At 46.7% G+C, this 22,405-nt stretch overlaps 1 protein-coding gene across 1 annotated transcript in view; it reads left to right on the top strand.

The window, feature by feature from the left end:
- LOC142256991 (uncharacterized) overlaps window positions 1–21,670 on the top strand; it is a 91,369-nt gene extending 69,699 nt beyond the window's left edge. The window contains exon 12 of the mRNA XM_075329033.1: window positions 14,262–21,670. Coding sequence (XP_075185148.1) covers window positions 14,262–16,078 — 1,817 coding nt within the window. The 3' untranslated portion in view covers window positions 16,079–21,670. The remainder of the gene's footprint in view (window positions 1–14,261) is intronic.
- The last annotated feature ends 735 nt before the right edge of the window (window positions 21,671–22,405 follow it).

Below are 22,405 nucleotides of genomic sequence, written 5' to 3'. Positions count from 1 at the left end.
TTATCTGGAGTGAGTCTGGTGGATGCAGAGAGGTGCCATGGTCCGTCACAGGCAAAAAGATAATGGAGGCGGGAAAGTCCCCAGCTCTCAAGATGGTGCCATGATAAGGCAGGAAGCTGAGAAAGTTAATGCAGCCTGTCAGGAGAGGATGCAGGTCGCTGCAAGGCTGGAGAAATTTGCCCGGACTTCAGAGAAATCACTTCAGCATATAGATAACAGAGGTGAGGAGGGAGAAGATAATGCCAGCTCTGATGAGATGGGGGATGGTGAAAAGCAGCAAGATAAGACAGGAGAAGTGGAGAAAGCACATAGTGCACAGGAGGCTCCAGAAAACCCCACTTTAAAGGACGTTTTTGCAGTGGTGTCTTTTTGTAAAGAGGCTCTGACTACTCTGACGAAGCAAGTTAAGGGATTACAGGCAGAGGTTGCTGACATTAAGAAAGACCTCAAGAAAGCCGATCTGAGAACAACGGCTGTAGAGGAGAGAGTGGGGATAACAGAGGATCATATTACAAAACTACAAAAGTCTGAAAAAACATTTGCACAGCAGATAGCTGAAATCATGGCAAAAAATGATGATTTAGAGAACCGCTCTAGAAGAAATAACATCCGAATTGTCGGCATCCCTGAGAAAGCGGAAGGAAGAAACCCCACTGAATATGTAGAAGACTGGCTCAGGGGGAAAATGGGTGCTAATGTCTTATCCAAGCTCTATGCCGTGGAACGTGCACACAGAGTCCCGATGCAGCCACAACCAGCAGGCAGGGGCCCTCGCACTATGCTAGCCAAGCTCCTCAACTACAGGGACAGGGACACTATACTGCGAAAGGCAAGAGACATGGAGGATCTTATGATTGACGGCCAGAGAATTTCCATATACCCGGACTACTCCATTTCTGTTCAAAAGCTACGTATGACTTTTACAGGAGTAAAGAGGCGCCTGCGAGAGATGGGGGTGCAATACTCAATGATGTTCCCAGCAAAGCTAAGAGTGACGGCGTTGGAGCGGGTGCACTTTTTTACAACTCCAGAGGAAGCCATGCAGTGGTTGGACGCAAACGAAAAGCGGATCCGTTTGAAGGAATGAGCTGACTGTCTGAATCTGCAGTGTGTTGGAGAAGGCCGGCTGAGGCTCTACAACATCCTTAGGAGCTTACAGGGGACCCTTCTTGTTTTTTCTTTTTTTTTTTTTTTTTTTTCTCCTTCCCTTTGGGATTAAGGTAGTATGCAGGGGGAATGCGAAGGGTTTGATGTGAGCTTCGCAGGACATGGGGACTGCCTAATTAGGCGCGGTGGTGGTATTTACAATTTGAGATTCCAGTTTGATTACTGTTCGCCATTTCTTTAGTGTTCCTATGGGAGACCCAGACCATGGGTGTATAGCTACTGCCCCCGGAGGACACACAAAGTTACTACACTCAAAACGTGTAGCTCCTCCCTCCTAGCATATACACCCCCTGCTAGCCAGTCCTAGCCAGTTTCATGCTTTGTGTCAGGAGGATCACACACACACATGCATCCTTTTTTGATTTTTCATTTTTTCTACAGATTTGGAAGAAAAGCGGGTCCACTGGACTCCCGGCATGTCCCTTCTCACCCCCCTGGCGGCGGTGCTGTTAAGGTTGACTTCAGGGCAGGAGCCCTTCATGCCGCGCTCCTTCACCATCCCTTAGGGGCTCTGGCTTGAAGTTAGAGCCAACACGGTTCTCACTGCCTTGCAGGAGACCGGCCTCCATCCGCAGCCCTTTTGCAGGACCCTGCTGGACGGAGCACTGAACCCCCACCCCACCCAGGGACTGGGCCCTGCGTCTCAAAGCTAAGTATAGAGACGTTATTCAGAGGGTCCTTCTGCAATGTGGGGCACTTTTATTGGGGGGGACAGTGATTTACTTTCATTATGCTGCTTTTTACTGTGTTTCCGGCCGGTTCCACGGTTTTTACTGAGAACCGCGCCGATGATGCCTGATTGTCGGCCGCATGCATAACTCTAGGCCCCGGCTTCAGCCGCGGCCTAGTTTCGTTTCGTTTCGTTCCCCTGCATGTCAGTCATGCAGGGGGACACTGCAGCGCCGCCCGCCGGCCGCTCTGCACAGGGGAGGACACTCCTTTTTGAGGAGATGATTCCCTCCCCTGTACATCTCCTTAGCCCTCCGATTCCCGCTCCTGGGTTAACCCCCGCCCCCCCCCCCCTCACTCTGGCGCCATTTTCTCAGCGTTCTTAGTACGCTGGTCGGCGCTGGCTGCTCTGCAGTGCAGAGGGAGTGAATATCTGGCTGGGGGTCCAGGCTTGGAATCCGGAGGGCACTCATAATAGCGGCCTGATAAGTCACAACCTCTGGTTGTGCACTTTTATACACTCTCAGGGCATTCTGAAGGAGTTAATTCTTTATTATAGAACCTCCTCCTCAGCAGCATGTCTCACTAGGAGCAAAGCTCCAAGGCTGTACACTACATGTTCTGCATGTAAGCTCATATTGCCTTAACCGGCACAGACCCACACTGTAATGGTTCTTATGTGGTGGTGCCTCAGCCTGGAGTCTCCCCAGGCTGAACCCCTGTCTTGGGTATTCTAGACATTCTAGACAGAGCCCCCACCTCTGCAGCATGTCTCACAGAGCGAGGCTGCAGGCTGTTTTTATTATCCACTGCAGGTAGTCTCGTACGGCTGTACCGAGCTCATAACCACTGTGGCCCCTCAGCTTGGAGGCTCATTAATGGTCCCTCCAGCTGCTCCGGTTTCGGTGGCTGACCCCTGGGGGAATCCTATTTCCAGGGGTCGGCTGTCCCGGCATCTGCTGAGCATGCAGCCCCCTTCTCAGGGCGTTTTCTGCTCGCTCAGCAAAGCTCACAGACCCCGTCCTCCTGACAGGGAGACGCAGGGTCCCCTGTCCTCCCCGTCCCGCAGCTCCGATTACGAGCTGACTCGCTGGACGAGGAGGATGTCTCTACCAAGGGCTCGGACGCTACTTTATGTACATTGATCCGTCCGTAGGTGACGCAGATGCGAATGATTGGATTGCGTCCATTATACTTGTACTGGACCTCCATCCGCCTGTATCAGGGGAGTATTCCCCGCTGGCAGAAAGGCATCAGTATACCTTTAACAGGGCGAGGAGTGTGTTCCTTAACCACTCCAGTTTTCAGCCCGCTGCGTCCAAGCCCACAGCCTGTCCTGCAGACCCCACAGCGGGGTTCTGCTGCCTGTCTCCCCCTCCCATCAGAGGTGGTCAAGGAGTGTACTCATTTCAAGAAGTGGGCTCATTCACCTCAGGTGACTCAGCCCGGACCGTTATGTCAGTGGCTGATGGCTCCTCACTTAAGGTTTTGCGGTCCGCCCGGTTGTCCTTTTGGCCAAGTCGGTATGGGGGCGGCAGGAGCTTCGTTCTCCTCAGCTTTACAGCAGTGCGGTTTTTTTTGTACCTTCTCTGCTTCTCTGGAGAACATGCATTCCCTCACAGGGACTCTATGCCCAAACCGGTTGCCTGAACTTCCAGACTTCAGTCTTTTCATCCTCTGCCAGGTCTGCCATGCTGGACACCGCACGGCGGTGGTCTTGGCTACTTTCCTCGCTATCCGCAGGCTCCTGTGGCTTCGGAGGGACCAGTTTCCTCGTAACCAACTGGATGAAATTAAGGAAGCTCTTGGCGGGGAGTGTTCTTCCTTGCCACAAACCTAAACCAGGGAACCTGTCCAGGGCAGGAATCAGTTGAGGTTTCGGTGGTTTCCGTTCCTCCATCTGATCGTCCTCTAGCTCGGCCTAGGTTCATAAAACCAAATGGCTCGAAGCTGCGTCTTCAGAAGACCGCAGGAGATGCTGCCACTGAGTCAGCTTCCTCCGAGCTATCTAGCCACGCCAACAACTCCTTGGTCGGTGGCAGGCTCTCTCCACTTGGCGACGTACGGTTCCAACATGTCTCCGTTCAGTGGGGGCGGGATTATATCTCCCATGGCTACAGGATGGAATTCTGTCCACCCGCCAAACAGATTTTTTCTTTCAACTCCTCCCGGCTCCAAGGCCGCCGCCTTCTCACAGGCCGTGGCATTTCTTGCAGGCCAATGGAGTATTTGTACCGGTTCCCGACTGGGAACGGTTCTGAGATTTTTGCTTAAATCTATTCCTAGTCCCCGAAGAGGGCGGTGCCTTCCGACCTGGATCTTTAGCTTTTCAAGCATAGTCAGGTGTGGCGTTTTCACATGGAGTCTCGGTTTTGTTCCGTGTGTTTTTCACCGGATCAATCAAGAACCCAAGGAGATTCCCTAGCAGCCATCGGCATCAGAGATGCCTATCTGCAGGAGTCAATCGCAGTTTCACACCAGCGTTGACTACGTTTTGACAATCGGAGTGGTCCAATTCGTGGCTCTTCCCTTGGGGTTAGCCACGGCCCCTCGAGTATTCTCATTGGGGCAGCTGTGATTAGGGTCCTGCACCCCTAGGGATTGGCAGTGATCTTTTGCCCTGGACGGCCTTCTTGTCGGGGCTTCATCCAGTGCTGACTCTTCAGCAGAGTGCTTCGCTCACTCTCGCCACTCTAACCTTTTCGGGTGGCTTGTCTTTCTGTCCAAGTCCACTCTGACTTCGAACCAGAGGTTCTCAGGGACGCAATTCGAGACTCTGTCGGCACTTGTGAAGCTGCTCTTAGTCGATCAGTAGTCCCTCCGCTGGCGGTCGACGTCGTTCTATCAGACACCATATACAGGTGCTGGTCAGACGGTGGTGTCAATGGAAGCGATTCCTTGCCCAGTTTCTCCTGCGTCCTCTGAGACTGGATGTTTTCCGCTGTACGAGCGAACTCCCTCCTCCCACGGGGTGGTGGCTTCGCCACTGACCAGGGGCTCGTTTCAGTGGTGGCTTCGGCCACTCTGTCTCAGGGGCGCTCCTTCCTGGCCCCGTCCCGGGTGATTCTCACCAGGATGCTAGCCTATCCGCCTTGGGAGCAGTATATCTCCACCGTGGAGCGCAGGGCGCTTGGACTCTGTCCGAATCAGCCCTCTGGATCAATGTGCTGGGAATCAGAGCTGTATTTCTAGCTCTCTAAGCCTTCACCATCTGTTGGCGGCTAGGCACATTCGAGTCCAGTCGGACAACGTGACAGTGTTTTCCTACATCAGCTTCCAGGGCGGGACACTCAGCCGCCTGGCAATCTTGGCGGCTCAACATTCTTCAGTGGACAAGGGACTCCTAGTCCACCGTATCCGCAGCCCACATCCTAGATGTGAAAACTGCGAGGCAGACTATTTCAGCTGTCCAACCGTGGTCCACAATCCTCAGGTTTTGCGGTAGACACACTGGTTCATGTTTGATCCCAGCTTCGTCTCTTTACGTATTTCACCCTCTACCTCTTGTCCAGAGTCCTGCGCAAGATCAGTAAAGGGGGCCGTCGGGTCATTCTCATACTCCAGACTGACCCAGGCAGGCTTGGTACTCTGACCTGCTCCTTCTGTCCGTTGGGTTGCCATGGCATCTTCCGGACCGTTCAGACCTTTTCTCAAAGGGTCCGTTTTTTCCGTCAGAATTCTGGATTCTCAGATTGACGGCGTAGCTCTTGAGTCCTGGATCTTGGCGACTTCTGATATCCTTCCTGAAGTCATCTCCGCTATGACTCGAGCCCCAAAGTGTCCTTTGACCTTTTTGGCCTTGCCGACCCTCCTGTCCCTTCCACAGTCCGGTCTACAGCTAGGACTATCCCTCATTAAGGGACAGGTCTCGGCTCTGTCAGTATGTGCCAGCAGCGTATCGTCCGGCTGGCTCCGGTGCGCTCCTTTAAGGGCGCATCTCACATCATTCCGCCTTTCCGGCGGCCTATGGAGCCCTGGGACCTTAATCCGGTCCTCCCGGTTCCCGGAAACCCCCCTTTGCGCCTCTTGGGGAGGTTTCTTTGTTTCATCTTTCACAGAAAGTAGTCTTTCTAGTGCCTATAATTTCCCGCCAGAGAGTTCTGGCTGCACTCTCTCGGAGTCACCCCCTTTTTTTGGTCTTTTGCATCAAGACAAGGTGGTCTTCGTCCGACGCCGGACTTTTTTCCCTAAGGTGGTTACTGCTTCCACCTTATCCGGGGCAATTTTCCTGCCTTCCTTTTGTCCGGCTCCTGTTCATCGCTTGAGGAAGCGTTGCATATCCTGGATCTGGTGCGGGCACTCCGGATCTATGTGTCTCGCACCGCCGTTATTAGGCGGTGCACCTCTCTCTGGTGCTGACTGCTAGTCAGCGTAGCGGTCTCTCGGCATCTAAGCCGACCCTGGTTCGTTGGCTTAGGTCGGCCTTTTCCGAGACCTACAAGTGTACTCAAGTGCCTTCCCCGCCGGGGATCAGAGCACATTTGATCAGACCTGTCGGCGCCTTTTTTGGATTTTCAGGCACCAGGTTACGGCTCAGTAGGTCTGTCAGACTGCAGCTCGAATTAGTCTACATCTTTTTCGAAGCACTACCCAAGGCATGCTCATGCTTTGGCAGACGCGGGCTTGGGCAGACGCATTTTTCCGGCGTCTGTCGCCCATTTGTGAAGTTAGGTTTGCCTGCTTCTCAGTTGTCTGTTTATTCCCACCCATGGACTGCTTTTGGACGTCCCATGGTCTGGGTCTCCCATAGGAACGATAAAGAAAAAGAGAATTTTGTTACTTACCGTAAATTCTTTTTCTTATAGTTCCGTCATGGGAGACCCAGCACCCTCCCTATTGCCTGTGGGCAGGTTTCTTGTTCCGTGTGTCTTCACCGGCTGTTATTGTTGTAGACACAGGTTCCGGTTCTTCCGGATTTTACTCTGTCTCTTCTTGTGGGTGGATGTCCTCCTTCAGCTTTTGCACTAAACTGGCTAGGACTGGCTAGCAGGGGGTGTATATGCTAGGAGGGAGGAGCTACACGTTTTGAGTGTAGTAACTTTGTGTGTCCTCCGGGGGCAGTAGCTATACACCCATGGTCTGGGTCTCCCATGACGGAACTATAAGAAAAAGAATTTACGGTAAGTAACAAAATTCTCTTTTTTACTGTTATATTGGTTGAGTGGAATATGATTATACATAGAAAGGGGGGGAGTGGAGAATTGTTGGAAAAGGGACGAGTTTTAAAATGTATCTAAGAGGGGAAGGCGAGGGAGGTAGGGGGGAATTTAGTAGGGATTATGGACCAGGTTTGGAAAACCCGATGCTTCACGGGAGTACTCGAAAACAGGAAGTGGTGGGGAGTAGGAGGGGAGGGGAGCAGGGGGGAGGGGGGAAAGGGGTAGGGTAAAGGCAGCATGGGGAGATACTACAAGGTTTGATGGTTTTACTGGGTGGGATAATGGGGGATAGAATTAAGGTGTTGAGTTGGAATATTAGAGGGTTATCGGATAGGTCTAGGAGAGCGGCATTAATTAAATATGTTCAAGACCAGAACCCGTCAGTAATATGTCTACTAGAAACGCATCTAACAAAGGAGACAACACATGTTTTAAATAGGAGATGGGTGCAGAAGGCCTATCACTCCACCTTTTCCAACTATGCAAGGGGTGTATCACTGCTGATCCATAGCTCTGTGCAATATGAAGAGATAGAAGTGTATGTGGATAAAGAGGGACAGTGTGTGGCCGTCAAGTGTAAAATATTTGGCAGACTCATGTGTATAGCTGCAATATATATACCACCTCCATATAAGTGCACCAAACTAAGGGAGATAAGGGAGTTCTCTGAGAAGGGGGGAGTAATCCCTTTTTTACTGGTGGGGGACTTCAATAATGTGATAGATCTGTACTGGGATAGGAGTAGTAGACCTCCAGGTATCCAGGATAGTTGTATGACTTCGTTTGGCACTCTTATTGGGGAACTTGGAATGGTGGATGCCTGGCGAGTGAGGAATGGGAGGGTATCCTGCTTCTCTTGTTATTCGGCTTCGCATAACACTCTGTCCCGTATTGACATGGCTCTAGCTAGTGATCTGATGGATGCAATGATAAGTGACGTGCAATATCTGACAAGAGTGATTTCAGATCATAGCCCAATTCTAGTGTCCATACGACGGGGGACCCTGACAGGGGGAAGGAGGAGAGAGTGGAAGCTTCATCCAGCATGGGTCCGTCATATTAATATGGGGAATATAGAACGGGATCTTGGGGATTTCTTTATCCACAACGAGGGTAGCACTGGTCCGCTGGTGGTATGGGATGCGATGAAGGCATACCTCAGGGGGCTCCTGTTCAGGGATATCTGTAAACGTAAAACACAGACGAGGCAGAATGAGAAAGATAGCCTGGAGGCCTTAGATAAGGCAGAGCTGGAAGCAATCCGGAGTACTACTACGGACGCGCAGCAAAATCTTAGGCAGGCGCATGAACAGGTTAATAAGATGCTTTTGGAGAAGGCGGTAAGGAAGCAGGCATTCCAAAAATTGCATTTTTATGAGGAGGGGGAAAAAGTTGGTCATCTATTATCGGTCATAGCTGCAGCTCAAAGGAGTAGTTCATTTGTGCATGGTATGGACACGGTGGAGGGGACAGGTCACTGAGGTTGAGGAGATCCTTGGGGTCTTTAAAGATTTCTATCGCACGCTATATTCTTCTAGCGGAGAGATGAGGGTGGAAGAGGTGGACTCATTTCTTGAGCGAGGTGAGCTTCCGGTGTTGTCTGTGGCGGATAGAGATAAACTGGAGTCACCTATTACTATTGATAAACTGGAGGACGCTCTGCATGGCATGAGCAATGACAAGGCACCGGGAGCAGACGGGCTACCAGTTGAAATTTATAAACAGTTAGAAGAAATCCTATTACCCAAACTATTGAAAGTCTTTGAGGTGGCGGAGGGGGAAGGTGTATTGCCTGAATCTATGAGAGAAGCAATAATAGTAGTAATTCCTAAGGAGGATAAAAATCCGAGGCTTCCAGACTCATATAGACCCATCTCGTTATTAACAGCGGACATGAAGCTTCTGGCTAAGGTGTTGTCAAACCGGCTGACTGGAGTTATATCTAACCTAATCCATATGGACCAATCAGGGTTCATGGCCAATAGGTCGACAGCTGCTAATATCAGGAGATTATATCTTAATCTACAGTTGCCGCCTGACAACCCTGGCCGGAGGGTGATCGCTTCACTAGATGCCCAGAAAGCGTTCGATAGTGTTGAGTGGGGGTATCTGTGGAAAGTGTTGCAGCATATGGGTTTTGGCCCACGGTTTGTAAAGTGGGTGCAGCTGTTGTATAATAGGCCTACTGCTAAAGTTAGAGTTAACGGTATGACCTCCTCAGCGTTTGAGTTGCACCGGGGAACGAGGCAGGGCTGCCCACTATCGCCGCTCCTATTTGCTATTGCAATAGAGCCTCTGGCGGCGGCCATTAGGAAATCAAAGGAGATCCATGGATTTAAGAATGGGCATTTAGAGGAGAAAATAGCTCTTTATGCTGACGATTTATTACTTTTCTTGGGGGATCCATCAGCCTCATTGGATCATGCCATGCAGATAATAGAGAAATTTGGAGAAGTTTCGGGACTGACCATTAATTGGTCTAAATCGAGCCTCTTTAAAGTGGATGGGGAAGTAGCCTGGACAAATGAGGATACTGGGGCTAACAAATTGAAGAATGTGGATGAATTTAAATATCTAGGTATCCAGATATCTCTGCCAGTAGAAAAATACATACAGGTGAACTTATGGCCTCTCCTTAAAAAAATTGAGAGCCAAGGTGGATGCCTGGAACAATCTACATTTGTCAGTTGTTGGAAGGGTTAATTTGCTAAAGATGGTAGTAATGCCTAAACTCCTATACATACTGCACAATGCCCCTGTTTGTATTTCCAGGAAAAGATTTAAAGGGATAAACTCGCTGTTTAGGGACCTGGTGTGGGGTAAAAAGCAGCCTAGGGTGCGATTAGAGACTTTACAAAGGCCGAAGGATGAGGAGGGTCTAGCAATCCCAAATCCGGAATTGTATTATATAGCGGCGCAATGTCAACACCTCAGGGGGTGGTCTGATCGAGAGGAAGATGGGGGCATTAAAGAAGTACTGGAATACATAGTGGGTAGAAGTCCATTGGTAATGGGACTAGAGGATGGTGCGGTGGGGCTCCTGGGTAGAACATCTCCTACAATGGCACTTATAAATAAGACCTGGGATAGGCTGAAAAGGGTGAGAGGGGTGACCCGGTTAACTAAGTTTACACCTATCTGGGATAACAGTAATCTCCCGGAGATTCAGAAAATGGGGAATATTGAGGAGTGGAGACGCAAGGGTGTGATATACATGCATCAGATATTGGACGGAGGAATTGTGAAATCGTTCCCACAGTTACAGAGTGAGTTTCAGTTACCGGCGTCCGGCTGGCTCCACTACAGACAATTAAAACATGCGATTGCAGCCCAAGCGGCTAAACAAAGTGTGGCCATACAGACTGACCTGGTACTGGAGTATGTGTGCAAGGGCGGAGGAAGCACTAAAGGGATCATTTCTGGCACATATAAAGATATACTACATACCTTTCTTTTAGACTACCCAATTAAAGCTAAATCTAAATGGGAGGAGGAAGTTGGGCCGATAACGGAGGAGGTGTGGGAGAGTATCTTAGAGTATGTCCCTAAACTTTCCATGAGCGAACCAGCCAGACTGTCTCACCTATACGTGATTCACCGGGTATATAGGTCTCCTTTACTGATGTTTAAAATGGGGTTGAAAAGGAATTCGGAGTGTCCAAGGTGTCAGGGATCTGACGCAGGTATTTTTCACATGATGTGGTCTTGTCCGAGACTGGTCTCCTTTTGGACTAAGGTTATCCACAAGATAGGAAGAACATATGGGTGTGTCCTCCCCAGGGAACCAGTGATATGCCTATTGGGATATGTTGAGGAGCTTGGGGTGGAAAATACTATGAAAATTGTCATTGCTAGGCTGCTGTATGCGGCAAGAAAGCTAATCGCCAGGTCCTGGATTAAAAAAGACCCCCCGACCAGGGGAGAGTACATTAAAGGGGTGAAATGTATTCTTCAGCTGGAACAGGGAGTGTATGAAAGAAGGGGGAATGTTAAAATGTTTGAGAAGCTATGGTCTCCTTGGCTGCAATGCGGATAGGACGAGTGATGGACCAGTAAACTGATCTGGGACGGGGATAGCCGTCTGAGACCTCTGATGTGTGTGTTTTGTTTTATTTGTGTTACTAGTTGTTCCTCCATTAAGGAATAACGTTTGGAACTCCATTCTATGTCTGAACTGGGTGCAAAAAACCTAAAAAACATCACTATGGGGAGATAAGGTATGCACACCAGTGACTATGGAAGGGGAATACATTGGAATAGCAGAAACTGCAGTGTGAATACTGACATGAAAAATTCAATAGCTATTTGTAAGAATGAAATGTGAAAAATGGAACCTGCATTACTGCCATGAATATATGAATAAAGAGAAATTTAGCTACTGAATTGATCAATGCAATAGAGCCCCAACACTACGCCAAAGTATTTCTCTACGTTGGGGTCCCTAGCTTGTGTGTGTCCTCTCATGCAGTTAAAAAACTTACCGTGTATGGGAGGCTGAGACCCAGGCTATATATACGATGTGGATTGGCAATAGGTGTGTATGGGGAGGGTTCACAAACGAAAAACTACTAACATTAAGGAATAACGTTTGGAACTCCATTCTATGTCTGAACTGGGTGCAAAAAACCTAAAAAACATCACTATGTTCCTCCTGCACAACGGGATGGTTGCTATACTGCAGTTGAAGGGTATCCTAAGTGTGTACTAAATGGGATGTAGTATCGGGGAGAAGTGATGCTGCCGGGGTGGGGGAGGGGGAGTTAAAGGGGGTAATAGATGTGATAAATTTAATTTGGATGCCGATTTGTTATTCTGTTGTATGTATTCTGTTTTAATAAAAAAGTATCTGATTTAAAAAAAAAAAAGAGATACAGAACGGGGACATATACCCAAATAACCGGAGCGGATGGAGATTACTGCTCTGAGGGTCTGTAATGCTGCTCACCAGGGAGGAGGCAGAGACAAAGATGGCAGAGCATTATCATCACATCACAAATATGGTTACATGAAGATGAGCGTCACCTCTTATATATAACCCATTGTGTGCAGATAGGATGTCCGGGGTCCAGCAATTTAATCCTGATATTGGGGGGTGGGATTCTTGGGCGATTCTTTTACTGACATAATTTCATCTGTGATTGTGCCGGATACGAGTTTAATAATAGCAAATGGCATAAACTATTTCTATATTCTGATTTTTTTTTTTTTTTTTCTAGGAGTCAAAATGTTCAGATTTATTTTTTTTCTTTTATATCACAAGATGCTGAAATGTAACAAATCTCTCGTTGCTTATTTCTGTTGCTGACTCCTCCATCTTAGGCTATGTGCGCACTTACCGGATTTTGCCGCGGATTTTTTGCGGTTTTGCTGCATGTTTCGCTGCAGAAAATGTTCATAACATCTCTGCAGTGAATCACCAGCAAAACCTATGGGCAAAAAAAATCCTGTGCGTACTAGGCGGATTTTGACAGCTGCATGTTTTGCTGCGGGATTCCCGCAGCAAAAACAATTGCATGTCAATTCTTTTCCGCACGTCGCTGCGGGATTTCACTTCATTGACTCCAATGTTAATCGTGAAATCCCGCAGGGAATAACGCAGGAAGCAAATTCTGTGCGGTTTACTGCGTTTTCCTGCGTTATTCCCTACGGTGTTTCGCGGTTTACCTCCAGTAATGTACATCGCCTGTCTGCGGTTTTGCAGGGAAGTGATGTCATTATAGGAAGAGGAAGCCGTGCAGAGAGTAAACACACACACATCACACACACACACACGCAGACATCACAGACATAGAACACAGACACAGACACATAGAACACACATAGAAAGAAAACGGAAATATAGAAAACAAAGAACGTGGGCTCCGCTGTATATTTACCTTCCAGCCGAGGTAAGCACACAGCGGCGGCCCGGTATTCTCAGGCTGGGGAGGGAGAGGGGCAGGGTTAATGTCCCCCGCCTCACTCCACCTCCCGCAGCCAAGATTATCAGCCGCAGCTGTCCCGGGACTGTCGCATGCATTATGCGGCAGCACCGGCGTGTCTCCGGCTCTTCCTGCCGCCGTGTAGCAGTGGCAGCAGGGTAATACAAGGGGTTAATGGTGGTGGATCACCGCCATTAACTCCAGGCTTGATCATGGCAGCGTCTATGTGACAGCTGACATGATCAACCCGTAAGTAAAGTGAAAAAAACACAGACACCGAAAAAGCCTTTATTTTAAATAAAACAAACAAGCCTGGTTCACCATTTTATTAACCTCTCCCGCACCAAAGCTCCGGCGTAATCCACAGGTCCTGCGCTGCTTACATCCCGCCGCGACTGTCACAGACACAGCGCTGAATGAAAGCAGCAGACAGCAGAGGTAATTACCGATCATTTCCCACGGCCGGTAATGTGAACTCACTGCCGACCGTGGGAAATGCAGCGATCTGTCCTCTATCTATCTATCTATCCCTCTATCTATTCTTCTGTGTATCTATCTACTATCTCAGAATTAAATGACTTTTTTTTTTTTTTTTCAATGTGCTTTATTGCATTGAATGCAATAAAGCACATCCCAACCTGCACGCGGCAAAACCGCGGCAATACCGCGGTCAAACCGCGGCAAACCGCATGCGGTTTTCGGGTGCGGTTTGCCGCGTTTTTTTTACCGCGGGTGCGGTAATCTTTGAGAGCATGCGGAATTTTCTCAAGAAAATTCCATTTACCAGTGCGCACATAGCCTTATAGAGGGTTTATGGAAGGAAAGGGGCTACAGAGCGGTATTCTGTAAGAATTGATTGTTCCTGCACTGGCTTGCCTCCTCTTTTTGCAGCGCCCGGATAATCCTGCTATATGCAGCCCCTTTCCTTCCATGATCAGCTCCCTTGTCTTGGGTGGTCGGAGCTGCAGCTTCCGGAGGATTTTTTCTGGGCTGTTTCCAGTGTTGTACCTGCTAGCACAACTTGCTGTGGTGAGCGCTGTATTTTGACCCTCACCTTCATGGCATCATAAAGTATAATTCCTCTTATGTTGCCTTATATAAGGCAGGCATGGACACTGTGCTTATGTTACCAGATATGATATTCAGTATATAATCAATATTATTAACTCATTTTCTGTGTGATTTCTTTTTGGAATTGTGGAAGAGTCGTCTTAAATATAATAAAATCATCACAATCTGGGCAGCACAACAATACTGCAGTTAGGGGCCTGAATTTACCAATAAAAACCAAGTTCAAATGTTACAATTTTTAAAATTTACAAAATCTGTTTTATTCTTTTGACAGAATATTGTGGTATTATACAGAATAAGTATGAAGAACAAGTCATTATCCCAGATAAATCCTCAGTCCTTCACATTCAAGATCCGTCATCTTATGCTTCTAAACAATATCCTGAGTCACCTCAGAATGTTCAGCAAATTAAAAGCCACATAAGGGGGCATCAACAGCAACAAACTCACACAAGGGATAAGCTGTACTCCTGTTCAGAATGTGAGATATGTTTTAATCAAAAATCACAACTTATTTTACATCTAAAAGCTAGTCAATGTGGAAAATCTTTAACCCAAAAGTCTGCTTTAATTTCACATAATATAATTCACAAAGGAAAACCATTTTCTTGTCCAGAATGTGTAAAATGTTTTACTTTGAAATCAAAACTTATTCAACATCTAAAAATTCACACAAGGGAGAAGCCATTTTCATGTTCAGAATGTAGGAAATGTTTTGTTCGGAAATCAACGCTTGACCTGCATATAAAAATTCACACAGGGGAGAAGCCATTTTCATGTTCAGAATGTGGGAAATGTTTTATTCAGAAATCACAGCTTGATTTGCATATAAAAACTCACACGGGGGAGAAGCCATTTCCATGTCCAGCATGTGGGAAATGTTTTTTTCGGAAATCACCGCTTAATGAGCATATAAAAACTCACACGGGGGAGAAGCCATTTTCATGTTCAGAATGTGGGAAATGGTTTTTTCGGAAATCACACCTTGATTTGCACATAAAAACTCATACAGGTGAGAAGCCATTTTCATGTTCAGAATGTGGGAAATGTTTTATTCTGAAATCACTGCTTGATTTGCATATAAAAACTCATACGGGGGAGAAGCCATTTTTATGTTCAGAATGTGGGAAATGTTTTATTCAGAAATCACACCTTAATGTGCATATAAAAACTCACACTGGGGAGAAGCCATTTTCATGTGCAGAATGTGGGAAATGTTTTTTTCGGAAATCACACCTTGATAGGCATATAAAAACTCATACAGGTGAGAAGCCATTTTCATGTTCAGAATGTGGGAAATGTTTTATTATGAAATCAGACCTTGATCTGCATATAAAAACTCACACAGGGGAGAAGCCAATTTCATGTTTAGAATGTGGGAAATGTTTTATTCAGAAATCAAGCCTTCGTCAGCATATAAAAACTCACACAGGGGAGAAGCCATTTTCATGTCCACAATGTGGGAAATGTTTTATTCGGAAATCACGTCTTGATGACCATATCAAAACTCATACGGGGGAAAAGCCATTTTCATGCCCAGCATGTGGGAAATGTTTTTTTCTGAAATCACACCTTGATAGGCATCATAAAACTCATACAGGGGAGAAGCCATTTTCATGTTCAGAATGTGGGAAATGTTTTATTCTGAAATCACTGCTTGATTTGCATATAAAAACTCATACGGGGGAAAAGCCATTTTCATGTGCAGAATGTGTGAAATGTTTTTTTCGGAAATCACACCTTGATAGGCATATAAAAACCCATACAGGGGAGAAGCCATTTTCATGTTCAGAATGTGGGAAATGTTTTATTGTGAAATCACTGCTTGATTTGCATATAAAAACTCATACAAGGGAGAAGCCATTTTCATGTTCAGTATGTGGGAAATGTTTTTTTCAGAAATCAAACCTTCGTCAGCATATAAAAATTCACACAGGGGAGAAACCATTTTCATGTCCACAATGTGGGAAATGTTTTATTCGGAAATCACATCTTGGTGACCATATAAAAACTCATACGGGGAAAAGCCATTTTCATGTTCAGAATGTGGGAAATGTTTTATTCGGAAAGCAAATCTTGTTGGACATATAAAAACTCACAGAAGGTAGCAGACATTTTTATGTTTATAATGTGGGAAATGTTATACAGTGGAACCTTGGTTTTAGAGTAACTTAGTTTGAGAGCGTATTGCAAGACAAGCAAAGCTTTTTAAAAATGTGTAACTTTAAGAGCAATGCTTTGCAATAAGAGCAAATATGCACTGCAAACACTTGTGGGTCAGTCCTTTCACCATGCTCTGATTCGCTCTGGAGGTAACTTTCTGTACATATGTACAGTATACCATTGCACAGGTGGATGTGTTGGTCTGCTCCTCTCATCCCAGTGTGCCTTCCAGGTCATCCCCTCAGTACCCTCACTCTTGTTTCCTTCTTTTGAAGTCCACACCATTAGACTCTTCAAACCATTCTCCCTGAGAGTGGCAGTTGTGTATCGCCCTTCAGGCTCCTCCCATCAGTTCCTTGATCATTTTGCCACTTGGCTTCCACACTTTTTATCCTGTGACCTTCCCACTCTCAGCATGGGGAATTTCAACATCCCTATTGACGACCCACTCTCCCCATCTGCCACCCATTTTCTTTCTTTAACCTCGTCATTCGGCCTCTCACAACTCACTAAGTCTCCTCCGCATGAGGATGGGAATACGCTGGACCTGGTCTTCTCCCGCCTCCTCACTCTTCATGACTTCACCAATTTCCCTTTCCCACTCTGACCACAACCTTCTCTCCTTTTCCATCACAAACTGTCTTCAAACACGGGATGCCCCCACCTATCACCCATGCAGAAATCTAAGCGCCATCAATACCCAACTGTTAATGAACAATTTGCAGTCATCCTTGGCTCCCATCTCCTCCCTCTCCTGTGCAGTTTCACATTATAATAAGACAATTGCAGAGTGCCCTGGATGAAGCTGCACCAGCTACATGCCTCAAACACGTTTCCTACAGCGCTGTTCTAGGTGTGCTGAGCGTCTGGAGAAAATCCTTTTCAGCTGAAGACTTCATCCACTAGCAGTTCATGCTCAAAAAATATAACTCTGCTCTCCCTCTGGCTAAACAAGCATAGTTTTTACCACTCTCCTCACTTCACTAGCCAACAATCCTAAACGACTCTTTGAAACCTTCCACTCCCTCCTGAGCCCTAAAGCACAGACCTCGGTCACCAACCTAAGCTCTGATGATATGGCCACTTTCTTCTTACAAAAGATCAACGATATCCGCAAAGAAATCTTTGAAAAATCCCCTCAGAGGCTTGATCCGCTCCTTTCCCGCACCTCAAGCTCACTATCAATATTCGAACCGGTCACAGAAAAAGTGACACGACTCCTTGCTCTTCCCGCCCAACAACATGCACGAGTGACCCTCTTCCCTCACATCTCCTTCAGGCTCTCTCCCCAGCTGTCACTACCTATCTAACCAAAATGTTTAACCTCTCTCTTTCATCCCGTATCTTTCCTTCATCATTTAAACATGCCACCATAACCCCTCTACTTACAAAACCTTTCCTCAATCAGAACTGTGCCGCTAACTACAGACCAGTCTCTAACCTTCCCTTTATCTCTAAGCTCCTGGAACGCTTGGTCCACTCTCGGCTAATCCGCTATTTATCTGAAAACTCACTTCTTGATCCCTCTCAATCTGGTTTCCGCTCTTTACACTCCACCGAAACGGCCCTCACCAAAGTCTCAAATGATCTATTAACAGCAAAATATAAAGGCCACTGTTCCCTATTGTTTCTCTTGGATCTCTCAGCTGCTTTTGATACTGTGGATCACCAACTTCTCCTCACCATGCTCCGCTCTATTGGCCTCAAGGACACCGCTCTCGCCTGGTTCTCCTCCTATCTCTCCGACCACTCCTTCACTGTTTCCTTTCCTGGCTCTTAAGGCCGCTTTACACACTGTGATCTCGGTAGCGAGATCACTAGCGTTCGTACCCGCCCCCATCGTTTGTCTGTCACGGGCAAATCGCTGCCCGTGGCGCACAAAATCGCGCGGACCCGTCACACTACTTACCTGCCTAGCGACGTCGCTGTGACCGGCGAACCGCCTCCTTTCTAAGGGGGCGGTTCGTTCGGCGTCACAGCTACGTAACTAAGCGGCCGCCCAATAGAAGTGGAGATGAGCGGGACGTAACATCCCGCCCACCTTCTTCCTTCCTCATTGCCGGCGGCCGCAGGTAAGGTGAGTTTCCTCGTTCCTGCGGTGTCACACATAGCGATGTGTACTGCCGCAGGAACGACGAACAACATCGTACCTGCAGCAGCAACGATAATTGGGAATAGGGGGGCATGTCACAGATTTAGCAATTTTGAACATTTTTGCGACGATTCAAAATCGCTCATAGGTGTCACACGCAAAGACATTGCTAACGCGGTCGGATGTGCGTCACAAATTCCGTGACCCCAACGACATCACTTTAGCGATGTCGTAGCGTGTAAAGCGGCCTTTACTCCACTCCTCTCCCTCTCGCCTTTGGGGTTCCTCAAGGCTCAGTCTTGGGCCCGCTCCTTTTCTCTCTATACACCGCCCCTATTGGACAAACCATCAGCAGATTCGGTTTCCAATACCATTTCTATGCTGATGATACCCAATTATATACATAATCTCCAATCATCACCCCTGCTTTGTTACGAAATACCAGAGATTGTCTGTCTGCTGTCTCTCAAAGCATGTCTTCCCTCTGACTGAATCTCTCCAAAACGGAGTTTCTTGTGTTTCCTTCCTCTACCAACCAACCTACACTGACATCTCAATTACCTTTGATGATTTAATCATTATTCCCGAGCAGCATGCTCGCTGTCTTGGGGTCATATTTGACTCAGAACTCTCCTTCATTCCCCATATACAATCACTCACTTGCACATGTCACCTACATCTCAAAAACATGTCCAGAATCCGACCATTTCTTACTTTCGAAACTGCAAAAACCCTTACTGTCGCTGTTATTCATTCCCACCTGGATTACTGCAACTCTTTATTGATTTGTACAAAAACTTGTGAACGAGGGGGGGGTATTTTTCATGGGTTTTTTGGAGTAAGAATTACTGCACCACAATTGTGAAAAAAGTATACAGTTTTTATTATTACAAAAAATACAAAATACTGGAAATCACATGTGATTGCAGTTAGTGATTAGACTTAGTTAAAATCCAATTAAATGAGACAGAGAAAAGAAGGTCAAAGGGAGGAAGACAGGCTACCCCTTAATTTCTGTGCAGGGAACAGGATAGTTAAATTATATCCAAGATGGCCATATAAATAACCCGAGAAACATAGGTATATCCCCTAAGATAGTAGAGTAATGGAGGGCTTATACATGAAAAGTAACCAACAGGATAAGGTCCAAATCAGGGCCTGAACACAATAGTATGTAACACCACCAGCAAGCACATAGCATAATCTCAAAAAAAAATTCATACAATGGTGGAGATTGGTACCTGAAGGACCTACCTGTGGTATGTATAGCACCCAAGGAGGGGAGTCTGTCAGCCTCACATGTGGACCCGGTCCCAACCGGTGGGTGCTGCACGCCATCCTCCCCTGCTTCTGGCCGACACACTCACACACAGCAGATCACACATACACACACAGCAGATCACACACACACTCATTCATCACATCCAGCATTACAAATGCTTCTGGCCGCAGGGAACGATGGGAGGAAGTCACGTGTCCGCTGGTCCTGTATGCAAGAATTGCGGCAGGTCCTTGCACTCCACTGCACTGCCTCTATGGATTCTGGCGGCGAGAAGAAATTGGTGTCGCTGGATGTCGTGAGTGTGTGTGATCCGATGTTTGTGTGCGTGAGATCGGATGTGTGAGGGGGTGCGATCACTGTAGAGCCTCCAGCTCGGCATCTGGTGTGTGTGATTGCGGGGTGTCTGCTTTCTATAATGAGGTTTCCTGCAGTATTCTTTAACTTTTTTTAGCTGCACGGACACTTCATTATTGAACCGCAACTAGGGCTTATTTTTGGGGGAGGGCTTATAATTTATGCCTTGCTCCGAAAATGCTGAAATTCCCTGCTAGAGCTTATTTTTGGGGGAGGTCTTATTTTTGGAAAAACACGGTATATAGCATGTCTCAATTTGCATTTGTGGATACAGTACTGTACTGTACTTTCTTTCTGCTAACCAGTACAGCACATTGCTTGAACTGTAATCTAATTGCCTGTGCAGTATTCCTACCCGACATTTGGCTTAGGTGTGCCCTTATTTTGGTGAGAATAGATTTGGGGTGTGTACTTTTGTGTACTGTACTACAATATAGGTTGTCATATTTATAACATCATTTTTTCTCTCTATATTGTACCTCCCGCACACCAATAATTCTATTGTAAGGTAATGTGTAGTTTAATTTGTTTTATGGTTTTTACTGTACTGTATTTTGTTAGTGTACTGTAATAATTTTACATGAATAGAGTACATTATTTTGTATTACTGTAATCAGTTTGTATAAATACAGTAAATATTTTTAGGTTGTGTAACAAATTGTCTGCGCTTCAATTATTTCCTATGGGAAAATTTGCTTTGATATAAGAGTAACTTGGTTTAAGAGCAGACTCCCGGAACCAATTATGCTCGTAATCCAAGGTTTCACTGTGCCAGTAAATCAACTCTTGCTGAACATCTAAGAACTCACACAGGGAAGAAGCCGTACTCATGTCCAGAATGTGAGAAATGTTTTTCCCAGAAATCAGATCTTGTAAGATATCAGAGAATTTACAAAGGGTAGAAACAATTTTTATGTTCTGTATGTGGTAAAGTGTCGTCAGCAAAAGTCACAACTGAAATACAGGACTCATTGTAAACTAGCAGTGTGGCTGTTTTCAAAATGCACAATGAGGAGGCAGAAAATGTAATCTACCCAATTTCTAGAGTAAGGTAATCTTCTCTGAGTCTAATTTTCAGCTTTGCCCAACACATGGTCGTCTATAGTTAGATGGAGACCTGGAGAGGCGTACAAGCCATAGTGTCTTGCACCCTCTGTTTAATTTTGTGGAGGATCAGTGATGATCTGGGGATGCTTCAGCAAAACTGGAATTGGGCAGATTAAACTTTACGAAAGACTTATGAATCAAGCTGCATACAAGGTTATCCTGGAAAAACAGTTGCTTCCTTCTGCTCAGGCAGTGTTCCCCAACTCTGAGGACTGTTTTTTTCCAGCAGGACAATGCGCCATGCAACACAGTTGGGTAAATCAATATGTGGATGAAGGGCCACCACATCAAAACCCTGTCATGGCCAGCCCAATCTCCAGACCTGAACCCCATTGAAAACCTCTGGAATGTAATCAAGAGGACGATGGGTAGTCTTAAGGCATCAAACAAAGAAGAACTGATTAGATTTTTGTGCCAGGAGTGGCTTAAGTTCACCCAAAAGCAGTGTGAAAGACTGGTGGAAAGCACCCAACACGCATGAAAGCTGTGATTAAAAATCATGGTTATTCCACAAAATATTGATTTCTGAATTCTTTCTGAGGTAAAACATTATTAGTATTGTTGTTTTAAATGATTATGAACTTGTTCTCTTTGCATTATTTGAGATGTGAAAGCAATGCATTGTTCTGTTATTTTCACCATTTCTCATTTTCAGAAAATAAATACAAAATTTATTGCTTGGAAATTCAGAGACATTTGTCAGTAATTTATAGACTAAAAGAACAATTTACATTTTACTCAAAAATATAAAGAGGAAAATTTTGCAGGGATGTCTCAATTTTTGACAGAGATGTTACCGTATCTTTCGTTTTAGAAGACGCACCAGATTATAAGACGCACCCCAAATGTAGAGATAAAAAAATATATAATGAAAAGGGGGTCCGGTCCGTCTTATACTCTGGTGTTGTCAAACTGGAGGGGGCGGCAGCAGTGGTGGAGCAGGGACACAGGAGGCAGAGGCTGTGCTGGCAGCAACGGCAGGTCAGTGGTTGAGGCAGCGGCGGTTCAGTGGTGGCAGCGGTGGGTTAGTAGTGGAGCAGGCCTGAGCGGCGAGTGTCCCAGTCTGTCCGCGGTCCCAGCTTCAAACAATGGCGCCCAGAGCGGCGCGTGGGCAGATAGAGCTCTCATCCAAGAGCTACATCTGCACACGCGCTGACTCCCTGTGCCATAATTTGAAGCCGGGACTGCGGACAGACTGGGACACCTGCAGCACAGCCACCGCAGTCCGCCTTCCCCAATAGAGTGGCCGCCGGCACCAGGCACCCAGCTACCCGCACGCATCGGGCCGCCCGCGCACAGGCAGCCCCCCTTTCCTCGGTAAGCTATATTCGGATTTTAAAACGTACCCCTCTTTTTCCTCCCAAATTTTGGGAGGAAAAGTGCGTCTTATCAAAAAATTCAGTATATAATATCACTCAAG

This window comes from Anomaloglossus baeobatrachus, chromosome 1, assembly GCF_048569485.1.
Source record: "Anomaloglossus baeobatrachus isolate aAnoBae1 chromosome 1, aAnoBae1.hap1, whole genome shotgun sequence".
In the NCBI taxonomy this organism is placed as follows: Eukaryota; Metazoa; Chordata; class Amphibia; order Anura; family Aromobatidae; genus Anomaloglossus; species Anomaloglossus baeobatrachus.
The sequence above is the reverse complement of the archived record's forward strand: the minus strand, read 5'-3'. Positions and strand labels throughout refer to the sequence as shown.